Source organism: Nannospalax galili, unplaced genomic scaffold, assembly GCF_000622305.1.
Source record: "Nannospalax galili isolate Female #2095 unplaced genomic scaffold, S.galili_v1.0 scaffold370, whole genome shotgun sequence".
In the NCBI taxonomy this organism is placed as follows: domain Eukaryota; kingdom Metazoa; phylum Chordata; class Mammalia; order Rodentia; family Spalacidae; genus Nannospalax; species Nannospalax galili.
Window position 1 is genome coordinate 8,402 of NW_008329335.1, and position 27,132 is coordinate 35,533.

The following is a 27,132-nucleotide window of genomic DNA, read 5'->3' on the forward strand; positions in this document are numbered from 1 at the left end:
AATGCCCAGGAGTGGGTGTCACATGCCTCGGCACAACTTGTTGACTCCGGAGAGCGCCACCGCCTCGGTGTGTGGCTCACCTGTCCGCCGTGGCTACTCGACCCGCACTCACTTGCCATGAGCAAGTTGGGCAAGTTCTTCCGAGGGGGCCGCTCCACCCGGGCCCGCGCGGCGCCCAGCGCCCAGGAAGCCCTGGCCCGGCTCCGGGAGACCGAAGAGATGCTGGCCAAGAAGCAGGAGTACCTGGAGAACCGAATCCAGAGGGAGCTCGCCCTGGCCAAGAAGCACGGCTCGCAGAACAAGCGAGGTAGGCTGCACCCCTGGCCGGGCCTCTCCTAACCCTGGGGACAATCCCACGCTAGGCACCTGCGCCCTCCTGGCAGCCTGGTTTTTGCTCTTACAGTGTTTCTAGGAACTGATCCTGACCCCTAGGGCCTGGTAATTAGGATGAGCTGAGCCAGGTACCTGCCAGGCTGGCAATATGTAAGGCGGCACCAACAATTTCAGTAATGGTAATGAACAATATTTATAATATTTAAAAGACTCACTCTATGGTGAACTTGAGATCAAAACTTTAAATAGAGGCAGGGTGAATATTAGTAATCATTTTTTTTTTGTCTTTGGTTCATCTCATTTTTTAAAATGGTACTTCTTTATTGAAAACTCTTAAAAATGTGATATTTTGGTTGACATGGATTTTTGTGTATTAATTTTGAGTCTTAAGACTATTGCATTAAAATGTAGTTTAATTTGTTACTGAGCTTTCTGGCACCCCTTTGGATTGTGCCCCTGGGTCCCCTCTTCCTAGCCTAGCTCTGCTGTCTTCAGTTCTATACACCAAGTTCTCTGCTGTATGTTTGTATTTAAGTCACACATGTAACTTACATGTAAATAGATCGCCAGTGAATCATGTTCTAATCTGTGCTGGTTTATCTTGTTCATCCACTGTTGAAAACTGTAGTTGGCTATTGTATAGTTGAGTTCTTAAAAGAGTCAGGAATTAAATATTAAATTTCCTATCACTGGCTTTTAGTACATACAAAGAACTTTGAGTTAATAATGACTCATACCTTGAACCTTTTGCTCTTGTCAGAGTTAATTGGTTTGTGCTGCATACTGCTCTCTCTATAGAAATAGGCCCCAGGAGCACCTGTGGTATGCATGAAAACCCAGTGAGGAGAGAAGTGATTTGCTTTTAGTGCCCACTCAATGGCAGACCCTGAAATATAAGTGGCAGTAGCTCTGCTTACTCCCAAACCCTGAACATTTGTGACCCTACTTCTGACTTCTTTACCACACCATGATTTGAGGGAAGGATAATTCCTCCTTCTTCCCCTCCTCCTCCTCCTCCTTTTCTGCCTCCTCCTTCTTTCAGTACTGGATTCAGAACATACTTCCTTATGCTTGCCAGGCAAGTGCTCTACTACTGAGCCACACTCCCATTCCAACCCCGATTCCAAGTATGGCTTTGTTAGTCACAGTTAAGCCTTGGAAGGATTTAGCTTACCCTAAATGATACTGCCTTTGTTCAATGCAGCAGAGAGGTGATGCCTCATGGAATTGACCTTGACAACCCTGCATTTTCTTACAAAAGTGTTCCTGACACATTTATGCTTTCTTATTACCCACAATGGAAAGGCCCAGTTTGGTTTTTTCCTGTTGTGGCCTGTAGCTTTTGGCCACAGTATAGCCTGGTTTAGAGCTAAGGACTGGTTTCTATTTTTAGTCCATGTTGGAAAATATTTTGGGAAGTTATTTAGTGACAGTGTCTGAACAGAGACCATGCATTATGGCTTGCTGTGACTCCTCCCTGCCTCCAGTTTGCTGTGCACTCTTAGCACTTGCTTAGTGTCTGCCAAGGCGCTGTCACCTTGTCATTTATTTGGAACTGTGTGTACCTTGTTTCCAGTGGTGGCAACAGATATGGATTTAATACTCAAAAAACTTTAACATCTGCTTCTAGGAATTTGTAAAAGTGTAGATTGGCTTTTAAAGAATAAAATGTAAAATAATATGGATTATACTCATTTGCAGAAATATTCTCTAGTTGACAATGCACTAATGTGCATCACAAGCTCTCTTGATAAAGACAAAAAGAGAGTCCAACTTCCTTAACTCAGGGAGGTTACAGATGCATAAGTAACTAATTGACATAAAAATCCATTCATTACCATTACATATGAGAGCTTCACTGATGTTATCCCAGGCCTGGGCTCCAGTGGACCTGGGAGTAAGCAGAGGCTGGTTTGTAAGAGAGCATTTGTAATATAAACTACAGAATAAATTCAGTCACAAACCTGGGCGTTAGAAACATCATCTATTGATATCTCCCGGATAAACCAGAAATACAAACTCACTTTCTTCCTTTATCCACTAAAAATATTTTCAGACACATAGGAAAATAAAGCTTCACAAAACTGAGCCCTAAAAAGTCCCTTGTTCCAGAGTGGCACTTCTAGAACAGCTGTAATTTACATGGTAATCACAGAGACACAATGTTCAGTTAAAGCTTTACTTCTACAGATGGCCTCCTAATGTAGTGTCAAGCATACTGACTGAATGATCAGCTAGCATTATGTCAAAAGCTACAAGTTCTTCACTGATGTATGTCTCTTCAACAGAAGAAGCATTGGCAGCATTTTCACTGCCTAAAAGGAATTTTACTGGCAAAATGAGTAACTTTAAATTAGCATTATTTGGGGGCTGGAGAGATGGCTCAGCAGTCAAGAATGCTGACTGATCTTGCTCAGGACCTGGGTTTGAGTCTTAGCACCCACATGACCGCTAACAACCATCAATAATTCCAGATACAGGGGACCCAACACCTTCTTCTGACTTCCACGAGCATTGCACGACATGGTTGCTCTTACATACGTGTGGGCAGTATACTCATACACATAAAAATAATAAATAAAATATTTTAAAATTAACATTATAAACATCAGAAGATGGCACTCACTGGTAAAATTGCAAATACTCAAAATGTGTGCATTGGCTACAATGTTTAGAGATACTTTTCAGTCCCCCATGTTTCTAATAGAAATGAATCTATTAGACCCACAAGTAAATATTGGCATGGTACTGCTTGTCCTCAAATCAAGGACAGTGATTTGGTGATCGGTTCAGGGTTTCTGACTGAGTACTGCTCTCACAGAGGTGACATTGTCTGCCTCAGTCTTTCAAACATGCTGTACTGGAGACCCGAAAGGGCACAGAGTTGGAACTTCATTGATCTCATAAAACAGACTGACAACCTGTTTTGTCTTCTTGTGCCTAGATATTTGTTTAATAATGTGCATGATGATTGTGTTTTGAAATTTGGTTGCATTATAACTAGTAGCAAGGAAATGGCAGAAGTAGCTAATTCTTACTGCAAACTTTTTTAGGGATTATCATCACCACATACCAGAGAAACTGAATACATGCCACAGAACTGGTTCTGTAGCACCTGTGATATGATATTCAAGGTCCTGATGGTTCAAAAGAGTAACAGAGCAAGATTTCTAACTTGGTTAAAACTTTAGGAAGCCAGAGATTTTAAATGTGGTTTATTCAGATTACTATAACTCCTGCCTTAAAGCTAGTGGTCTATTTGGGCAAAAGCAAACTTATTATACATACCTCAATTGTTTTCCCATGTCTTTCAGTGTTACCTAGAGCAGTGTTTCATCCTACATGTCTGTTGAAGTCACCTGCTTGCAAGTGGCCATCCCTATGGATTCTTATATAACTGCTTGGAATGGGACTCAGGCATTAAGTTTTTAAAAAGCCCTTCCAGCTGACTCTGCCCCGTGGTTAGGTCCTATATGAGAAATCTAAATCCATCTTAATGTTAATGAGGTTGAAAAACCAGGTCTCTCACTCTCTCCTGCTTCCTGGCCCTTTTCCCATTATGGGACCCACAGGCAATGAATATTTGTACGCTTTCTTGAGATAGGGCAAGTGAAGTAACTCTTGATGCCCCAGGCTGGTGTCCTCAGAAATGGAGTGTCATATCTCAACACATTGAAAACCCATGCTGCCACGCTGGTTTGGCAACATTCCTTAGAGGTCACTGTTCTGATTTTTTCTTGAGATCTTTTTATACTATCCCTGATGTCCTTGGGATTTTGCTAAATATAATATTTCAATTTAATTGTTACAATTTGACACAAAGCCTTTGGTATTGTAGTTCAGAGCTTGTGCTTCAGAACAGTCAGCCCTAGGTTTGATTTGTCCTCGTTGTCACTTAGCAGCTGTGACTTCTTACTGGTCACCTGTCTAGTTAGTTCTGTTTCCTCATCTGAATAATGCAGAAGTAACTCTGATGCTAAGAGTTGTGAGGATGAGTGACGTTGTATGATGCATTCAGTGTCTTAAAAATATCGGCCTTTGGTCTACAATAATTTCTTTAAATGTTTTATTATTTCTATTTTATGTGTATGAGTGTGTTGCCTGCCTGTGAGTGCACCCATATCGTGAAATGCCACGGAGGTCAGAAGAGGGCTTCAGATTCCCCTGGAACTGGAGTCAAAGACAGTTCGTAGTTGCCATGTGGGCGCTGGGAATTGAACCTGGGTCCTCTGCAAGAGCAGTCAGTGCTCTTAACCGCTGAACCATCTCTCCAGCCCCTATAATAATTTTTTTTAAAGTTGAAATTTGTTCACTTATTGGCTCAAATTTTGTCTTCTGGAGTAGCACTGAATACATTTACCATCTCCTTTTATGTATTTGAGGGCAGTAGTCACTTCCCCACATCTCTTTTTTCTCAGTTTTCCCATCTTCACTTCCTTGGAGACCTTTCCTGTGCTAAGTCTTTCTTGCCAGGCTGGGCCTGGAGAAGAGGCTGGCAAGATGCCTGGGACACACTGGTGTGACCATCACAGTGAGTCCTGTCTTGGGTTATGATGCCTTATGTGGCTCCTCCTCTCGCCAAGTCCTGGCCTTGCTGCTTATCTTGTCCAGGGCCCCAAATTATATATTTGGAGGAGCAACTGCCTATGTGTAATTATGTGAGAAGGTGTGGGTTCAGTTTGTAGTTATCTGTAGGCCATAGGCTGCTGAGCTTGTGACATGGACTGATAGAAAAGGTCAAGACAGAAGAGGAAGCAGATTCGAACAAAAGCTTTCCAAAGTGTCATATGGACGGTTCGAGTGAAATATGGTGCTGGGGCTCTTCGCTGTCTTCATTAGGGGTCTGCTTAGGGAAATGAGTCTTCAAGGTAGTGTCCTCTATGGAAACAAGCTGTTTCACTTTGGAGCCTGGACTGTAAATGGACAAGGCTGAAGATTCTTTTGGAATCTGGATGCAGACATGGTGGCTGTGTGTATGTTGAGTGGAGCTGTGTGTGTATGCACTGGGGATATGTGCACATGGAGTAGGGTCGTGTGCACAGTCTACCCTTACCTCAGTGAGAGTAGCCACCTGTGCTGTTGATTTCATTTCTTTTATTGTTGTCTTAGCTGCATCCCTCCACCACAGACACTGGGGACCAGAAGGGCTTCTGTGCAAAGAGAGCCACAGCAGTCAGTTGAGTGAATGCCAATTCAGTGAGAGCAAATGCATGGCTCAGGTAAGGTGAGACAGCCTAAACTGCAGCACCATGGAGGGAGTCCCCTGGGAGAGTTAACTTACCTGTTGACCTATCTGAAGAGAAAGAATGTGCCTGTTAGATCATGTGCTTTGGGATTCTTTCTGGATACTTATTAAAATGCTCGCTCCTAAGTAACCCCCCCCCCCCGAAGATTCTAAATTACAGGTTGTGTGGTAGAGTCCACAGTCTGAACTTTAAACACACATGATGATTCTGATCTCTATGAAACTTAAGGACCTGTGACATATTATTCAATGATCCATTAGGTTAGCAGGACTAGCTTCATCCCCCCTCTTCCCTTCCTATTATTTCTCCTTCTGTTGTCATTCAGATACCTGGATAAGAAATGCTCACTCCCCATCCCCTCTGTTTACTCCAGAAGAGACAGTTGAGGGGCTTCTCACAGGTCCTCATTAGTGACCTGAATTAGTTTCTTATGGAAGTTCATATGGTTCTTCTTATTATTAATACATTTAATTGTATAAATTAATAGGTCTCACTGTGGCATTTCTATATACATATATACATTTATATGCACATATCAGGGTTTGATCAAGTCTATTCTCTTTTATCCTCTCCTCAGTTCCTTTTCCTATCCCTAATAGTCCCATTTCAATTCATTTGTTTTATTTCTACATATGAATGAAAACATGCAATACTTGTTTTTCTGTGTCTGGCTTATTTTGCTTATTATGATGTCTTCTAGTTCCATCCACTTGCCTGCATATGATAGGGTTTCACTCTGTATGGATGACTAGGGATCCATTTTATATATATTGTGGTTTATATCTAGAAAGTTCTCCAAAGGCCATGTGTTAAAGTCTTGGTCTCCAATACAGCAATGTGCAGAGGTGTGCATTTGGGGATTTATTACATTATTAGTTCTCTGAAACCATTAGTAAATTTATTCATTGATAGGTCATCATTTGACTGACTATTGGAAGATGGTGGAAACAGCAGATGGGACATAGTTGAAAAGAGTGGATCCTTGGTGGTGTGTACTTGTGGGCTCTATCTTGTCCTCTATGCATCTCCCCTAACACCCCCACTTACTAGTTGCAGTGAGGTGAGCAGGCTTCTCAGTCACTTGCCCCTCTCCTTTGATGTTTGTCCTTGCTACAGGTCCAAATTAATGGAGCCTGTGAACCACGAACTGAAGCAGAGAGCCCAAAGAAACCTTTCCTCCTTTAAGTTAATTTTCTCAGGTATTTTTGTCACAGTGATGCAGTGCTGACCTGCACAGTATACATACCGCAGTTCTTTATCTGTTTATCTGTTGATGGGCATCTGGGTTGATTGCACATCTTGACTACTATGAATATGAATAGTCCTTGTTTTGTTTTGTTTTTTATTGTTCTATGACTCCCCTGGGTTACAGAAGGTCTTAGACTTATCCCATACTCAAGTTACCATCACCATTACCATATATTTTTCCCTTTGCTTTTGGTTATCTGGTTGTTTTGTACTATTCTAGCTCCTGGAGAAAAAAGTGAGTTTTATAACAAGAGCATTAATATCCAGGCAAGATCATACTCTCTAATTAACTGTCCCTGTCTCCTTGAAAATAGATTAGAGAAAATGTGATCATTCACTGAACCTGCACCCCTACTTTCTCCCTCTCACCCCAGAAGCTCCACTTAGACATTCATCCCCTATGAGGGAACCTCAAGAACCTGTACTTACCCTGGGAACCCCACACACTTAAGCTGTTCTTTAAAAATCTTCCAATTTTCACCTGTCTCCATCTCCCCCTGGTCCCTGGGCAAGGACTCTATAACTTATACCCTCAGCCACACCCTAAGGTACTACACAGTGTGAACTAGGTTTGTTTACTTGGTTGTTCCTCAACCTTGTTTCTTCTGGAATAAACAGAAGGTTCATGTACATTTTCAGATTCTTGCATCACCAGCTTTTCTTCACTGGACTTGGAAAAGGCTCCCGTCAGGGCTTGTGAGATGGCTCAGAAAGAGCGAAAAGGTGGAACTCCCCATTTTCTTGTAATCATCCACCACCTCTGGCTTTCACGCTCTTTCTGCCTCCTTTTCTGCAATGATCCCTGAGCCTTGGAAGGCAGAAGTTTGATATAGGTGTCCTATCTGGGGATGAGCATGTGAAGCCTTTTATTCTCTGCACATGGACTAGTTGTGGTTTTCTGTGTTAATCGCCATCTGCTGCATAAGGAAACTTCTCTAGAACCTATAGTGGAAGGAAAGAACCAACTTCTGTCATCATCTGACCATTACATATGTGCCATAGCAAGTGCATCCCCACATTTACCTCTCTCTCTCTCTCACACACACACACACACACACACACACACACACACACACACATGCACACACCACAAACACTAATAATAATAATATTTTAAAAATTAAAATTCCCCCTTGGGGGCTTTTCTAGACTGCTGTGATAAATGTATCTCTTAACTCTCAGCAGAGAAACCAAAACCCTACCTGAGGAAGTATTGGCAACTGATAGCTACTGGGAAGGGGAGAGTCAATCTCTTTTAAGGGTGAGACTCTTCGTAGGTTGACCAAGCTCCTCTGAATGAACCCACAGCAAAGGGTATTCAGGAACATAAATTTGATTCTATAGGTATATATATATATTCACACGTTATGTGTGTGTGTATATATAGTATAGTACAGTATATGAAGTTGGGTGGTGGTTAGTAAGGGGGGTGTAGATAGGGGAAGGGTTCTAAATACAATAAAAGTATATTTTACAATTTTACAAAATTCTCAAGAAATCAATATTAAAAAATTAAAAAATAAAAATTCCCATTTACATTAACATTACCCCTTCTTATTGAGATCAGTGTATTAAGCTTGCATTTAGTATTTTACATTTGCTCCTATTAAACACCATCTTCAGTTAGGATTAAGCATTTACAATTTTTTATTTTATTGTCTTTTACATGAACTGTTTTGTGGGTCTCTCTCTCCCCTCGTGGACCATTAGCCACTGACCCACAAGAACAAAGGGAGCAGAAACAACAAACAGGGTCAGAAAGGCCAGTGAGCATGAAGGAAAAAACCTTCCTGGGAGTCAGATTCAGTGATACAGCTCCATTTATTCAGTGGGGGTCAGGGAAAAATATAGTGTGGAGGCAGCAGCCAAAGTTTCAGCTGATAGGTGTTCATAATATGCTTTATTTACATGTGGTAGGGGGATCCTATCATCTGGCTATAGGGCAATGCCTAATTATCATATAGAAAAAACCTGGGGGCAGTTTTATTGCAGGTAACTATGCCAAAGGTCATGTTCCAAATAAGGCCAGGCATCCGTGCTTGGAGGCACTTTCCAGGTAAGTCAGGCAGAGAATAGGAGGCCCCTGCTAAGAAAGGACTCGACCTTAACAGCAGGGTTCCTTAACACTGTTTCATTTAGTCGAATCAGTCATAATCAAACTCTTGTTGCTGCATTAATATTTGTTAATGCATTCAATAATACAGACACAAGGACGAGCCCTATGGAGTGCTGCTGGAGACTTCATTCCAAGATGGCCTCTGCATGATAGCAGCAATGCTTCACCCGGGATTCAGCTGAGGCTTGATGGCATTTTGACAGACTCTCAATGACTTACTTATTCATAAGAATACTATAATTCTAGACTTTATCTTCTTTCTGTTTTTTTTTTCTTTTCTTCAGTCATGCTCTACATACTTTTAAAATTATATTCCTAAACCCAAAATACATCCACACATCTATGGTTCACAGATTCTGGTTTATGAACTGATAATGTCTTAATGTCATCAGATCCACTGGAAAGCTTTTTACAATAAAACACTAGAAGATTCTGTTCTGAAAGATTGGATGTGCATAACTTGCTTGTGGTGTGCGCTTGTTTCTGGAAGAGTTTTCTGTGCGTTGAGTTAGAAGACCTGTGGGTGCCCTGTATATTTTTCTTCAGTCAGCATTCAAAGAAAAGAATCTCATGAGATTAGTGGTTTTCATTTTGGGGAGCTTATCTTAGCTTCTAGTAACCATTGCTTCTTTTTCCAACCTCTCAGAAAGTGAATGTGTAGACCTTTCTGCTCTAGAATTCTTCAAATATGTGTGACATGGATTTTGACAGTTTGAAGATCTTTTGCGATTTCTTCCACAAAAGCAATGGATTTTTTTTTTTTTGGCAACTTTCATGAATATGGAGCAATGTTATAAATATTGGAGCTTTATTATTCTTCATTTAAATTCCACCAAGGTAGATGATGCTGCAGCTTGGGAAATATTTATATTAAGAAAATAGTATTTTTTTTCTCTGATTTATGCTGTTTTGGATTTTATTAATGTAACCAAAATAAAAACTAGGTAGAAAATTTACGACTAGCATCATTGTACCTTAGCCATAGGACATACAGACTTTTGAGGAAGCACAGCAGCTAGGACCATGCACTCACTCCCATGTGTACTTAGTGTTGCTGTTGTGTGTCTCAGGATTTAGAATTACTTAGCTCAGACAATTTTCATGATAACAGAAAATAAAAATATGTCTGGCCTTTATGTTCTGACCTTTAAGGCAAAGTATCTTATACTCAGTTTTTTAGTTTATAATTATTTGCTTTGGATATCAGTTTTGGAGTGGACATGAATGATCTATTTTGGTGCTCTTTTATTGGTAATATTCTTTCTTAAGTACATTTGAATCCAGTTGCACTTAAAAGGGATACAATTACACAGATAGTTAGTTCACAGATAATATTGAGAATTTATTGTTTAAATCACATCCCCAATCTTCTGGTTAGTAACTTACCTGGTTTCATACTTTAGTACATGCTGCTTACTTTGGTTTCTCTACTTTGTCTGGTTATTATTTGGTAGAAGTTCTAACAGACAGAGTTGATTTAAAAGTTTAAAAAGCAGACTGGAGAGATGGCTCAGCGGTTAAGAGCACTGGCTGGTTTTCTCAGCACCCACACAGTGGCTAACAACCACCCATAACTCCAGTTCCAGAGGATCCAATGCCCTCTTCTGACCACTGCAGAATCACATGACATAGGTGCACTTATGTACATGCAAGCAATATACTCAGACATGAAGGGAAAAAAAAATGCCTGGACTTAAAAGGTTCCTGAGCTAACTTCCAAAGATCCCAGCTAATATCCAACCCAGGAGCTGTGTAAAACTCCCAACCTGGACACTGTATTATCTGATAACAGGAGAAATCAGAGTCCTCTCCTGGGGTTCTTAGTCACATTAATAAAAGAATTTAAGAATGGACTTGAATAGAAGTTTAAGGACAATTTCATTGGAGTTTTTGTAAATCTCAGTAGCTGTCTGCAGGACAAAGTGAATAAAAAGGCATGCTATTTTAAGCTGGTTTGGAGGTCAGAAACACCACAAACTAATAGTCACATGGTGGGGAGGGAGCTTTAGAGAAAGAGGAAGGATGCCCCGAAATGTTGGGAAACCACAAAGTGTTAGGAAAAGCATATTTAGAAAAAAGAGAGATGAAAAGAAGAGGTCTCACTTTTCACAGGCGGACATAAAAACCTGCACATCTGTGCCCCAAAAGCTACAGTGCTGAGGGTGGGAATTCTGGGCAGGGAAAATACTTTATCTCATTAAAGCACTCATTTTTCTGCCTAGCTTTTTAGCATGACTTAAGGTGATTCCACTCTCTTAGAGGTGGTTCCCAGGCCAACTGATGATCCAAGCTTGTGGTGGTTTGAATGAGGTGTCCCCCATAGGCTCAAATATTTGAATACTTGGTCCCAGTTGGTGGTGTTGTTTGTGAAGGTTTAGGAAGTGCGGTCTTGCTGAAGTAAACACATCAGTGGGGGAGGACTTTGAGAGTTAACAGCCACATCCCATTTTCAGGTTGCCTCTCTGCTTCCTGTGATGCTTGAAGATGTGAGCTCTCAGCTTTCTGCTTTGGCTGCCTCCTGGCATGCCTCCCCCACCCACCATGATCGACTCTTGTCCCTCTGGATAAACTCTTCCTTCTATAAGTTACCTTGGTCATGGTGTTTTATCACAACAATAGAAAAGCATCTAATACAAAGCCCAACTGGAATATTAGGTCTCTACCAGGCTCTTAAGGGGGCCTTTCTTGCTACTGTAACAAATACTAAAAGTCATCTTGAGACAGTCCAAGATTAGTTGAATATGAATCCTGAAATGAAGAGTCGGAGAATCATAGAGAGCTGAGAGGGATTATAAACTTTAGGTGACAGCCTGATACTGCAGACATGTTACAACAAAATCTTGTTGCATCATATGAATATGGAATACTTTCTTATAAGAATATAAAATAGAACCGTATTGAATATATATATATATATAATATAAAGTGGATTGTATATACCAAATAAATTATACCCATAAATACCTGTCTGCCTTGTAAAGTTAAGCACAGTCAGTTATTTCTGTGTTTTTCTGTTAATATTTGCTAGTCTCTTATCCCTACATTTTCTATATTTTAAGTAATAACTGATCCACAGAGTTTAGTGGAGTTTAGTGTGAGGTTATGAATAACATTAGTAATAAATAAAAAAAAAACCCTACATTCATTCAGGTAGTTATGTATTCTGCCTGGTGTCAAACAATTAATTGGATTTTTACAAAGAATATCAAGTAGATTTTAATGAACATATCCATATGTTGCTAAAATAGCCTATTATTTCCACTTGCCTGGCAATTGACCTATGAAGAAATTAATTATAAGAGATGGGAATTTTACTGAGTATTTGAAATTAGTCTTTTGTGCTTACATTTCTTCTATTTTATTGATAACTCAAGACTAAGAATGTTTTTTGGATCCTGAACTTCCCCTCCTAGATTTACCTTCTCTAATAGTCTCTTGTATGATACCCTGGTGGCAAGCATGGTCTTGTCTTTAAAGGTAGCAGTGAGCTTTTTAGAATGAAGACAAAAGCATCATTTTTATCAGAAAATAACTTCAATTTCCTAGGTCCATTTGAGCTCTCTCTCTCTCTCTCTCTCTCTCTCTCTCTCTCTCTCTCTATCTCTCTCTCTCTCTCTCTCTCTCTCTCTCTCTCTCTGTCTGTCTCTCTCTCTCTGCCTGTCTCTGTCTCTTTCTGGAGAAGAAAAAGGACACTAATCGGCTTGACTTTCTAATCATTTACACTTGCAATACGATCAATCACCGCATTTTAAACACAAATTTGCTCCAAAGTTAGAGGCTAGCCTATAGAATATACCAGTTCCAAGTGCTCTTGTGCTGTTTCCTCAGAATGCCTTTCATCTATTTTCTCCAGCCTCATTCCCTTTTATCATGTTCTCCAGCATCTGTCTTGCCATTGTATAATCACATGCATCATTGTTGTGTTCTGACCTTTTTTTTAGCTTGCCGTTTACCCTCCTTATACATTTAATACTGGGGAGACCTCTGAAAATATGGAGGTTATATATAGACACCAACTGGTGTGGCAAGCTGGTGTGATTTGCTGTATTTTCAAGGTTTATAGTCCCTGGTTTCCCATATATCTGAGTCAGAAAGTTCACATTGGCTTGAGATGTGCTGTAGTAGAGAAGTCGTGCATTTTATTGATCAGCATGTTAAGTATATTGTAGAAAGCTTTGAAATTTCTCCGTGTATCCACTGCATCTTGAAGATATCTCTTATTCTCCTCTCTAATTCTTCTATTACTAGAGATGAAAATGTAATTTATGCATGTTAGTATCACTGGGCATAGTGTCAGTCACACAGAGCTAATAAAGACCCCTGCTTTGGTGGTCGTGGGAATTGAAAATGGAGCCTCCAATGTGCTAAACAAATACCCTATCACTGAATCCTATCCCATCATAATAAATGCTTAGGACTTATGGAATGTGAACTATGTGATTAAATGCCCATTTCATGTTTTGCCTTTTGGAGATTGTCACCTTATTTCTTTGTCCTTCAGAGCCTAATAGTGCCAAGCATGTGGTAAATGCTGAATATGTACTGAAATGAATGAAGAACATTTTATGAAAGTGTAGAAATCTAGAGAAATTCATAGTAAGGTGATCCTGGCCAAATGTCCTATAATTGCATAATATTTTCCAGGCTATTTTGAATATAACCCTTGGCTTTGAACAGAACTCTTCTGTTTTAATTCCATTTGTGAAATGCTTGTGATTACCTGTCTTCAAATTGCGTTTGGAGAACTAAAACTATGTGTCATCAATGGAGGCATCTTTTAAAAGATGATTTGTATATGAGTAAGAACAGGGCTTACACTAAAGTTCCTTCATTAAATGTGATCATCAGGCTTCCCAGTTCAAAACAAAATGAAATAACTAATTATGTATGACATGTCTCTTAAGCATGCTCATAACTGGGCTGAGTTTCCAGAGCCTCATCTTTTAGTTCTTCTTTAGAGATCATCCACTCCTGAGTACAAAAGGACAATTGCCTCCAGTTTCATAGTTCATAAACAGGTCTATCTATATTCACTGCATATGATGGCTCCTCAAAGATTATTCTGCATTGTCAACTAATGGTTTAACAGTGCACCTGTGTATACACTCTGAATGAATGACAGGAAATAGACTAACCTTTAAAATTGGGATGTTCTATTTATACAAATGAGCAATGAAGATGTGGTTCTTTTCTGCTGTCTTGAGTTACATGGTGTAGATGATGGAGAGCTGTCCTCCTTTGGTGGCATGGTAGACTAGAATTTCGGTTGAGTGGATAATTCTTACATTTCAGCCTTGTTCTCCAATGGATTGCAGAAAACCTCCTTCATGTGTCCTGTTAGCACACAAAGGACTTTGTTCTGTCACTCTGTAGCTGAGGGAACATCACTGTTATGGGCGGAGACAAATACTTTGCTGTTTCTCACCCAGGAGGGAATACAATAGATACCTTTGTTCTAGGAAGAATATTGTCCAGGTCTCACCAGCTGCTCAACAGCATACACAGGAATTTGGAAGATTGAATTATACCCAAATTACCTGGTTCTAAACATGTCCTTCTTTGCCAAATCAGAACCATGCTTGATTTGGATCATTAGTTGTTTGCCTTTGAAAAAAGAAAGCTGTTTTTCCCCAAAATTGTTCATTTGGCACCAAAGTCAAGGCCAACTCATGCTGTATCGATGGCATCAGCATTCTGTGTAGAAGCAGCTCATGGAGAGATGTGCATGTATTTCTTGGCTATTAAGAACTGAAGCTTCTTGTCTTGATGATTGGGAAAAGCTTTAATGAGCCAGGAATATGTCACAATGATTTTTAAGTGTCTTTGGGATCAGATCCAACCCTGCAGAAGTTGTTGATTTTGTTCACACAGGATTAAAACAAACAAATTCAGGTTGGAATTTTGGATGCACATCCAGATACCTTGCTTTTTTGACACCCATGGCTTCATAGCCTCAGTGGGTGAGGCCACCAGTGTACTTTCTATTAAGTCGGGGCATCCTCCCACCTCACCGGGTCCTCTTCTTCCTCTTGACTCCCAGATGCTAAGGCTAGTATCTAATTCCATTTCTTATCACCCTGGCACTAATTTTATGTTATTATTACTATTATTATTATTATTATTATTATTATTATTACTACATAGAATATTTTTATTTTCTCACAGGACACAAAACAAAGACAGTTTTTTTTTTTTTTTTTTTTTTGCTGACTTCTCACTTCACTTATTTTCCTTCCCGGCTGGCCTTTGGGTTTGGGACTCTGGTGCAGGTCAATCTGTTGTTTGTAGAACAGGAATTACAGTGTAAAGTTGAGATCCCAACTCTCAGTAAATTTCTCACATTTCTCCTCAAGTAATTTTGAAAGCTAGAAACCATATGTTGATATAGGCATTTAAAATTTTGACTGTTCCTATGGTGGAGTGGGAGGCAGAGACAGAGAATAGCCTAGAATGTGGGGCTGTGTAGTGGCAGAAACAAGAGAACCTGCCTCAACCAGGTGGAAGAGATGAGCATTTGGAATTTAGTTTCCCAGGATACTCTGCTAAATAGCTTTGTTTGTTGTGCTTATGGAACTATGGAGATGTTTTATACTTTTGTGTTCCTGTTGTGGTAAGTTATTCTGAAAGTAATGGGCATTTCTTTTGTCAACAGCTATCATAAATAAGATGTACAAGCTCATTAACTGAGAATGTTATAAATGGACCACTATTATTGACAATAGTATTTAGTTGCTGAATAAAATATAGGGACTGTAGGCTGTGGTTTCCATAATTTATCACTAATTCTTATAATCTTTAAATCTAATATAATACCTATTCCTAGAATAGCACACTAAAGTTCAAAACCAGAGTGTTACATTCTCAAGAGCATTTTTTTAAGTCATAGAAGACTCATACTCCAGGCTTGAAGGTCATATGTCTTCTATGGTGTTGTGTTATTATACATGTCTGGAAAGTTATCATGCTTATTCAATTAACACTTTTTCATTGAATCTCCTGTAAAATGGGTGATAATAGTATCTTCTCTTGGTATTCTGTGAGGATTAAGTGGCATAAGTCACATAAAGCACTTAACCCCAATCTGACATACAGAAAATGCTTACTTTTCATTGTGTATTTTGTTGACTGTGCGCTAGCAGCTGGACCAGGTGCTGAAGGACATAAAAAGTGTTGGTCTTTCTTCAAGGGGCTCATAATTAAGCACAGGAAAAGTGGGTTAGAACAGACTTTGTAAATGATCATATCCCAGTGCTGTAGACCCAATAGTAGCTCTGAATCCATGTGCAGAATGACAAATGGAAGGTCACCTGGCTATTCTCCCTGTGTGCTGAGACACCCTTATCCAGCCTGGCCATTAATGTGCTCAGCCTTTCTTAAATGCAATATTGTAAAGAGGACTTTAGACCAGTTGACTTTTTTCTTTTTTTAACAGGGTCTCCCTAGTCCCAGCCAGCATCAAAGTCACTATGTGGACCAGGCTGGCATTGATCTCACAGAGATCGACCTGTCTCTTTATCTCTGGAGGGCTGGCATTAAATGTGGGTGCCACCACGACTTTTAAAAAATTGTTTTAGATCTTCCTTAAAAGACAGGTTAAAAAAACAAAAACTGTTCTGTAATTAAAATTTAAACGCTATTTATCAAAGATTCAATCTGTGGTGTTGCACCTTAAGAGGGAAACAGAGCAGACTGGAGATAGCCCTGGACCTCCAGGTGGACATATTGTGCATCATGGAACATCAGCACTCACAAAGGAAGTGAAAGTGTTCCAAAACCACTGGAAAGGCTTTAGTGGCTAGTGCAGGAATCCCCAGCTGTGAATTGTGCCCTGCCATGGAATGAAGTCTGCCTGGCATTCCTAAGCACCCTTCCCCCACAGGACAGTGGCCTCCTGGGGACACTGTCTTATACAACAGGACACACAGCTTTTCATAGTAATTACTCTTTAGTCTTTCATTCCTGAATGTGAACCTATAATACAAGAGGAGAAGAATTTTGAGGGAAGGCAGCTGCATAAAAGAAAAGTACCGTGATAAGCAAAACAAGCAATGGACCTGAGAAAAGAGAGAGAAAAAATGTTGGGAATAAAAGACATTAAGAATGTGAGGCTGGAAAGATGGCTTAGCAGTTAAGAGTGCTTACAGTTCTTGCAGAGGACCTGGGTTTGGTTCCCAGCACACAAATGGTGGCTATCAACTGTCTATAACTCCATTTCCAGAAGATCCAATCCCTCTTCTGGCCTCCACAGGCATTGCATACAGTTTGTGCACTTATATACATGCAGCCACAACACTCATATACCAAATAAAATTTTAAAACCTTAAAAAACACGTTAAAAGTGAAACTTGTGCTAGTATGTGCAGCAAGAGTCAAGTGACTATTGCATCTATGAGGTAAGAACAGGTGGCCATCAAGATTAGCAGCTAGAAAACCAGAAAACCTTAGAAATTATAAACACCATGCAGTGGTGCTTGTTAATCTCAGCACTTGAGAGGCATAGGCAGGAGGATCAGCAGTTCAAGGTCAGTCTGGGCCACATGAGACCTTGTTTCTAAGAACCCAAACAACTTCCATTCCTACTTGGACCCAGCAGAATGGCCAGAAAAGAAGGAGTGTTCTGCCATCAACAAGGCAGTGATCCTAAAATATACTGTCAACATGTGCAAGGACACCCAGGGAGTGGGCTTCAAGAAGCATGTGCACCTCACACTCAAATCTGGAAATTTGCCGTAAGGGATATGGAGACTTCAAATATGCTGTTGGTAGCAGGCTCCCCAAAGATGTCTTGGCCAAAGGAATAGGAGTGTTTCATATTGTATCCTAATGTGTTTGTCCAGGAGGAGAGTTCACAGAGCAAGCACTACTTTAATAACTTATGGCTCTGTTACCACACTCAAAAACTTACAGTCAGCATGGATAAGAACTGGCTGCTAAGAGCTAAAGTCATACAACTGAAAAAAATTGAAACAAAATAATCCCACAACAGATAAAATATTATTTTAAGAAACAATTAAAGGGTATGAAACAGCAGAGTGAATATTGCTAAAGATAAATTAGTGATCAAGGACCCTCACAAAGTGAAGACATTATCTTCAAACTTAGATAAGAAATGCAGAAACATTAATTAGTAAATTCAAGGGCAGTGCCAAAAAGCCAGTATCTAGCTTATAGGGCTTTGAAAAGAGAAATAAGGAAAATGTGCATGGAGGGCCAAGGGTGCAGATAACTACATGAAAACAAGCCAGAATTTCAGAAGAGGGTAGACAGAAATAATGGAGGAGTAAGAGGAGCAAAAGAAATAATACAAAACCATTTTCCCACACTAAAGGAAGACTTGATCCTACAGCATAAAAGCATCCACTGGATAGTTAAAAAAAAGTAAGGTAATACCTATGCAAATACTGGTGAAATCTCATAACTTCCATGACAAATAAAATATTGAATATTTTCAGATGAGAAATAGAAATGCATATTATCTACACAGAAATGAGAAATTTTGCTTTAATCAATCCTTTGAAATGGGACTGTGAAATAATGTCTCTTAGATGAAGAGCTACAGAGTCTCACTAGGTAGCCCTGACTGGCTCACTGTATAGACCAGGCTGGCCTCAAGAGAGATCCAGCCTTTAGAGTGCTGGAATTAAAGACTGGCACCACCATGCCCAGCTTGTGCTTTAAAATTTTTGAAATAATTTTAACAGGATTCTATGAAATTTTAAATTAGCATTTAAGTTTGAAATAAAATTAAGACTTTTTAGACCTGTAGGTATTTGGAGAATTTATATTTATCTTTAGTATTAATACATCTACAATATTAATGTGCATGTGCATATTTTTTTTGGAAAATACTTCCCTGAACAAAAATACTTTAGTAAAAAAATTAAATCTAAGATGTAGGATCAAGAAGCAAGAGTAAGAAAGTAAGCTAGTAAACACTATCCTTTAGTGTAAATGACTATGAAATTGTCTGTGAAGTTTAATGCAAGTGTTAACAAAGAGTCTATCAAAATTGAAAGGCTAACAAAAATATTAACAATCATCTACAACTAATAAAACTGCAGATTATTGAAATGGCAAAGCTGATTCCATTTTGTTCTAGCTGACTTTTGCTTTACCCTGTGTTTCTGCCTAGCTGCCCACCCCTCCCTGCTTGTTCTAACTGCAGCCAGCCAACCAGAGCTGGTCTCATGAAGGCTGCACCTACCTACAGTTTCAGGGGGTACGTTGTTTCTACAATACTGGGAAATTTACAGATAGCAGGTTGCACGTCCTCCCATTCAGCTGTACCGGTACTCCATGGAGCCCATAGTTTCTGCAATTCTGAGAAACTTGTTTTTCTTAACTGAAACTAAGTGAAAACCTCTTTGTTAACTGACCTGCCCCTGATCTGGTGTAACCATGGTGATCTAATGTAACTATGGTATTGGCCTTGCCTCTGGCGTGATGTAATTGTGGTTTCAAGCTTTATAAACACTGCCCTGGTTATCACTGGGGTCAAGAGCTCTTTGGGTGCCCCCTCTCTGACTGCCAGCTAATAAAGGACTCCTGATTAGACCATGACTATGTGGTATGCCTCTGTGCCTCTTGCTCAGTATTACAATTATTATTAATAATTATATATTTTATAGGAAATAGTGTCTCATTATGTAAACCAGGCTGTCCTAGAACTTATGTGATGCCTAGGCCTTTCTCAAACTTATGATCCTCCTCAGTTAGCCTTTTAGATGTTGGGATTACAGATGTAAAATTTTCAAAATTTTTTTGTTTTATTTTGGTTTGGTTTTTGGTCTTTTTAGATGGGGTCTCCCTGTAGCCCCATCTGGTCTGGCTATACTATGGAGAGTAGGTTGGCCTTGATCTCACAGAGATCTGCCTACCTTTGCCTCCCAAGTACTGGGGTTAAAGGTGTATGCCACCACACCTGGCTAAATTTTCAACAGACATTGTGGACTACGGTTACAAGAAAATATAATTTGCCATCCATAAAATATAGATATAAATTCATTTGCAAAAGGCTAGAAAACTCAATTTATTACATATGCTAAATACAAGTATATTCATTAGAAGAACAAATTTAGCATACATAATTCATCAATTAAAGGGAAAATGACCAAAGATAGTTGATCATTCTACATAAAGATGAGAAACGAAAAAGAAGACAAAAGTGTAGCAAACAAACAATGAATAAAAGGTCACATTAGGTATTACAGTAAATTAGATTGAGTTAAACTCTTACATTAAAAGATAAACAAGACCTGCATGATAACATTGATTGACATGCCAAAGTCAATGAGGGAAATTTCACAAGGTCCTATCTCTAGATGAAGAGCTACAGGCAATCAATGGCTGCTGAGAGAAGAGCTTCTTGATAAGCCATCTAATCCCAAGTGGCCAGCCCTAAACACATGTGTACGTGAGCAGCACTAAATGGACTCAGTAGATTTTACACATGTACACACACACACACACACACACACACACACACACACATGCACCACCATAATTAAAGAAGAGGTCATAAAATTGAGAAGGGGGATTTTGGAGGAGTGGAAGGGAGAAGGAGGGAAACAATGTAAACACAGTACTCACGTATGAAATTCTCAAAAAATAAAAAGGGAATATTGAAATAAGTTGTCAGGTATAAGCTATTTACAATAGACTTTCTATTTTTAAGCCAGGCATGGGACTGCATGCCTGTAATCCAAGCACGCTGGAGGCTGAGGCAAGTGGTTTATGAGTTTGAGACCAGCTTAGGCTATATAATGAGACACTGTCTCTTGAAAACAAACAACAAAGAAACTAAGAAACCATTTTTGAAATAGATATTCTCATAAAAGTTATTACATAAAATTGATAAAATTTGTAATTAAAACAAATCCAAATGCTATTTTTCATAAAATGGAATTTAAGGCAAAAAAGATAAAAAAGCACAGAGGATATTTTTTGTAAGTTCTTTCAGTTTTGGGGCTTCAGAGATGGCTCAACAGTTAAGAGCACTGACTGCTCTTGCAGAGGACTTGGGTTCGATTCCCAGCATCCAATTGGTGGCTAACAACTGTTTGTAGCTCCAGTTCCAGGGATCCAATGCCCTCTTCTGACCTCTGCAGGCACTGCAATACACAGGTGCACTTATACATGCAGGCAATACACTCAGATACATAAAATAATAAATAAAATATTAAAAATTTCTTTCAGGTTATTATTCTTTCTCATGAAAAATTTGTCAATCATACTATAAAGTCATTGACAGTCTCTCCTGCTTCTGGTCAGCATGAATGCTGGCCTTTGCAGCCCTGAGTTTCTTCATCTGTTCTTGTGCTCCTTCCACTATTCCCTATGTATTTTCCTTCTCACATAGCTGTGTCTTGACAGTCTGTGTTTGGGTTTAATTTTCTTTGCATAGTCTAAGGAATCACCAACCTAGCCAAAGTCAGTTGTCTTGTTACTACCAAAATAGATTCTGGGTGTAATACAAAGATGGTATTCAGGTATCTATACTCTTTTTCCTGGATCTCTGTCTTAGGTATTGTTGCCTTTTCAGGGGTGTGGGGATTTCAGCAACCGTGTACTTTCTCTGAAGAAGTCGGTTGTGAGAAGCTTCCTGCCCCAGATAGTTGCTATGTCATTCATGATGTGGCTGTTCCTCTGGCAGCCAGAGGGAGGAAAAGATCTACATTGATCACCAGTTAAAACCACCAAAATATCATGACCATGAGTCTGTACACCAGTGAAAAATCATTGGAAAAAATAAATGAGTCCTTTGGAGTTACAAATCAAGTTGGCCAGAACAGACTTAGGAGACTTCTCTCAGAGATTTGTTGTGATGATTTCTGTTTCCTTCTGAGCTCCCAAACTATGTGAGTTGTTTTACCAAAACTGCTTCGTTATCATTTATCTCTATAGTATCTCATATATGTTAAATTATTCTGCTGTTCTCTTGTTCTTTTCCTAAGTGCCTTGTCAAACTGGACATTTGGGACCTTTTGGTGGATGTCTTACAGGATGCCACAGTCAAAAGGACCCTTGTAGTTTTGTGGCTTCCACATGAAGCAGGTAAGGGACAGTTGGAAGATTATTTGGATCTCATTTCTCAGAAGGAAATGCCGTATTCTCTCCCCAGAGTGCTGTCCAACCCTTGAGCAGGACTCCAGCTACACTGATTTTGTGGACACTGGTGTTAGATGAAATCTTAATGGCTATCTCATTTCAGATCAAGAGGTTTGGCTCAGAACTTTAGGTTCCAGCCATGAGATGCCCGTTTAAGCAAGTCATTTCATTTCCCTAGGTCTTAGAAGATTTGTCTATAAGAAAATGATGCATGATTCGGCAGCCAGTAAGGTCCTTTCTTCCTTTAAATATTTTTTAATTGCATGGCTTTCCTCTTATTTTAACCTATCTTTTCCCCAAAATTCAATATCAAAGTATTTCTGTGGCATGTTTTACCATATATGAATGTTGACTTTCCATCTTCTTACACCCGCCAGATCTTTGGAAGAGAGAATAGCAGTGTTTGAGAAGGCATAGCTGGTGTAGAGAGGGAATGGCAGGTGTTGCCTGTAAGTGTCTCCAGGTCATTTGCTGTGCTTTGTCTTTAGGCTTCAGCAGTTCTGAGTCCAGTGCTTGGTCTGAACAAATGTCTCTTGAGTGTGTCACCATTTCTTCAGTTACAAACTTTGGTGTCTTCCTTGTTTAGCTGCCTTGCAGGCACTAAAGAGAAAGAAGAGATTTGAGAAGCAGCTCACTCAGATTGACGGCACCCTTTCTACCATTGAGTTCCAAAGAGAAGCACTAGAAAACTCACACACCAACACTGAGGTCTTACGGAACATGGGCTTCGCAGCCAAAGCAATGAAAACAGTCCATGAAAACATGTGAGTGACCTGGACTTCTTTGAATCATGACTGTCTTCAGTGTTGGGGAAGAGTCTTTGAAATTGTACAATGGTTTTGGTAGGACTGGCTTACTGTTTGACATAGTGAATTGAATGCTTTCTTAAAGATAAGTTAGAGCTATAAGAAAGAAAGAAAGAAAGAAAGAAAGAAAGAAAGAAAGAAAGAAAGAAAGAAAGAAAGAAAGAAAGGATGTTGATTTTTCTATATATATTTCTCAGTTCTTTTGTGAAATCCTATCTGTGCATACCTTAATTCGATAATTCTTACAAGGCTTCAATGCCAACATCAATGAAGGTATCAGAACTGTAGTAGTGATCACCAAACTTTGGTGGGCATCAGAGTCATTGGATAAAGAGCTAAGAACTGTTCAGAAGAATGCAGAAACCCAGCCTCCTCTAGAAACTAGCATGGGGTCTGGGCTTTTTTATGTTTAACCAAGTTTCCCAGGGCAGGATTGAGACAATCTAATGTTTGAAAACCACGGACACAAAATATTACTTACAGGGACCAAGGTTTGTATTTTTCTGCCTGTAATCCCAGCTCCATAGCTGACTCCCTGAGTGAATGATTTTATCCCTCCCTGCCTCAGTTTTCCCATCTGTAAGTTGGTATCCACTTCCTCTGGTTGTAAAATTCAGTGAGATGCTAGATATACCCAGTCCAGTTCCTGCTACAAAGCAAGTGCTCAGCAATCAATATTCCTAGACATGGCAGTGCTGGTGGCATTTGGTTTGCATTCATAATGAAGAATGCGTGCTTGGGACACAATCTTTTTCTGACACCTGGCCAAGGAAGCACAAGAACAGTGAATGCTGAGGGATGTAGACATAGTTCCACAGGATGGGGAGAGGCAAAGGTAGAGGCTGGTCAGTGAAGAACACCTTGTCTTGGTAACTCATCAACCAGCTGCAAATCTGGCACCTGAGAGATCATTCTCTTCATGATTGGAGTTCCGAGTCCCGCATGGTTAGATCACAAAGCCGGGCTTTGTCTCCAGGTTGCTCAGCAGCTTCAGACTACTGTGTTCTTTTGGAAAGAAATTTATTCTCAGTCCCAAAGTTTCACCATACATTTCTCATATTTCTTTTAATGAATATATTCGTTGCAAGTCTAATAATGTTTGGATATAAAGGTAGGAAAGTGATAAAAGCATTCTTTTGGATCACCGCATGAAAATATGTTAAAGTACTCAGCTTTTGTAGCATGTGGAATCTGAGAAACTGGACAAAAAGATATATTCCATTGGGCTCAAACTTTCAGTGGTGAGGTTACTCAACAATGAGGGACACTATCACTTCTGGATCTAATGAGCTTGTCCTAGTTTCGGAGTTGGAGGGATGATTCAGAGACAGTATTACAGAAACAGGGTAGAAGGACCTGGTCTTTAGACCCTGGCAGCTGAGGCTGCTGGTCAGGGATCACTGTGGCAGCTGCTGGAGACTGACTTTGAAGCAGCTGCCCTCCTGAACCTGGGCCTGGCCTGGGTTCCTTCCCTACAGTTGTGGATTCTGTGAGGGCATGTTGGGTTAAATCTTGCTGTCTTCAGTACCTTCCAAGGCAGCACCTGTAAGGGAAAGCCCTCAGGCAGCCAGCATTTCAGAGGTGCTAGGTATTATAGGAAATGGTTCTCCAGCCCCAGAGTTTAGTTCTCTACAGGGTTGCTGTTAGAGAGGCTGCTAAGAGCTGCCATGCTCTCTCAGTCACTGTGGTCCTCAGTGGTCAATGGGACAGCCCCTGCAGAGGGGCTGCATTGTAGCACATGCCTTACCACAATTTCAAAATGGGTCTTCAAATAATATGATTGCATTCCAAGTAGCTCCCAACGGTAAAAGATATTTCATTTTGAAAATATGTGTGAATGTACAGGATAATTTTATTGAAATTAAAATGATAATTTTTTAATTTTTTGATTTATTTCTATTTGTTTCATGTGTAAGAGTGTTTTGCCTGTGTGTACGTAATTACACCTGTCTTATGTAATGCCTGCAGAGGCCAGAAGAAGGCATAGAATCCCCTGGAACTAGAGTTATAGATGGTTGTTAGCTGCCATGTGGGTACTAGGAACTGAGCCCAGGTCCTCTGCAAAAGTGCTCAGTGTGCTTAACTGTTGAACCATCTCTCTAGCCCCCCAAATTAGTGTTAATATTTAAAATATTTTATTCTAATCTTTATTTTATGTGTATGAGTGTATTGTCTGCATGTGTGTAAGTGCACCTGTGTCGTACAATACCCTCGGAGATCAGAAGAGGTAGTTGAATTCCCCTGGAATTGGAGTTATGGATGGTTGTTAGCTGCCATGTGGGTGCTGGGAACTGAACCTGGGTCCTCTGAAAGAGCAGCCAGTGCTTTTAACCACTGAGCCATCTCTCCAGCCCCCAAAATTATTTTTTTAATTGATAAATGTTGTCACCAGGATTTTTTGTCATGCTACTGGAGTAATTAAGAGTCTATATTAAATTAACTTGTTATAAATGAAGATTGAATTTATAATTGTAAGATAAAACTCTAAAACATTCCAACCAAATATTCTTTCCCAGGGATCTGAACAAAATTGATGACTTGATGCAAGATATCACAGAACAGCAGGACATCGCCCAAGAAATTTCAGAAGCGTTTTCTCAAAGGGTTCAGTTTGGTGATGGTTTTGATGAGGTAGGTGACAGTATTACACAATATGACAAATGGCAGCATCCTATCATATGTAGTAGGTAGTTTTTTTGTTACTTAGCCAATAAATGATATTTATTGGAAACATAGTTTTCTTAAGAGGGAAATGAAGTGTTAGTAGCTGATTTAAAAGAAAGATTAATATAGTTTGGCAAACAGCCTCCTAATTAGGTTTTCAGCTATTAAGGAAAAAGAAAACAGCATGTGATTATGTAAAGTTAGTGACTTTTAATGGTTGGAGTATAAATTGCCCCATTATGGGGAATCATGTGCTCTTACATCTGGGCAAACAGAGCAGACGGTGTCACTCTGCAAAAAGCAGATGTATTGTTTTCCGCAGCTGTTAAATTAGAGGTTAGGCTGCCTCTGTTTATTACTCAGTCTATAAAACAAAGTAAGTATGGAGTGGCATTATTAACGCTCACGTTCCACTCAGATTAATCAGTCCCATATTATATGTAGGAAGACTATAATTATACTGGTGGTGCCACAATGACAATTTCAGTGGTTCTGTTCAGGGCATACACATGTGGGAAGGAGATATGCTTAGAGACATTCCCAAGTAACAGAGTAGCACAGCTTCTTCTTTCTGTGAGATATGAAAGGTGATGGGTGTAACAAGTGAAGATGTGGCCCCATGGGATGGAAATGATAGTTTGTTGCTAACAACATTCAAAAATGGTCCAGGCCAGGACTTGGCAAAGTAAGGACCATAGATTATGGCCTGCCTTTTGTTTTTAAAGATTTATCTGTTTTTATGTGTGTGTTTTGCTTTAATGTGTATATGTGCAAAACAGTCTGCCTAGTGCCTGTAGAGGGCAGAAGAGGGAGATGGATCCCCTGGAAAAGGAGTTAAAGACAGTTGTGAGTCACTGTGTGGGTTCTGGGAACCGAATCTGGGTTCTCTGCAAGAGCAACCAGTGCTCTTAACCACTGAACAGTCTCCCCAGCTGCTGTGGCCTTATTTTATATAGCCCACAGGGCAAGGATGGTTTCCACAGTCAAATGTGGAAAATAACAAAGAAGATTCTATAACAGGAACGTTTCTGGCCTGAAAAGGCAGAGATGTTACTGTCTGGCCCTTTATAGAAAATGTTTGTTAATCCCAAGCATGTGAAGAATGCATTATAAAAAAAAAAGTGCATGGTGGGGCCTGTGAGATAGCTCAGCAGGTAAAGAGGCGCCTGCCACAAAGCCTAATCACTTGAGTTTGATCCCTAGAATACATATGGTAAAGTGAGGGAACTAAATCCTACAAGTTGTCCTCTGACATATACATGTATGCTGTGGCCTGATGTGTGTGTATGCGTGTACACATACACACAGATAAATAAATGTAAACCTTTTTAAAAAGAATGAGTTATGAAATGGGAAGGGCTCTGGGCTTCTGAGGACATCTGACTTCTATTATTTGTTAAAAACTTAAGTAAGTTCTGGGGCTGGAGAGATGGCTCAGTGGTTAAGAGCACTGACTGCTCTTGCAGAGGACCTGGGTTTGATTCCCAGCACCCACATGGCAGCTACAAACTGTCTTTAACTTTGGGGAATCTGAAGCCCTCTTCTGACCTCCATGACATTTCACGACATGGGTGCACTCACATACATGCAGGCAACACACTCATACACATAA

The 27,132-nt window shown here is 39.8% G+C and overlaps 1 protein-coding gene across 1 annotated transcript in view; it reads left to right on the plus strand.

The window, feature by feature from the left end:
- The window catches only part of Chmp4c (charged multivesicular body protein 4C), a 31,710-nt gene continuing 4,578 nt past the window's right edge, over positions 1-27,132 (plus strand). The window contains exons 1-3 of the mRNA XM_008836770.3: positions 1-307; positions 22,637-22,814; positions 25,373-25,487. Coding sequence (XP_008834992.1) covers positions 118-307; positions 22,637-22,814; positions 25,373-25,487 — 483 coding nt within the window. The 5' untranslated portion in view covers positions 1-117. The remainder of the gene's footprint in view (positions 308-22,636; positions 22,815-25,372; positions 25,488-27,132) is intronic.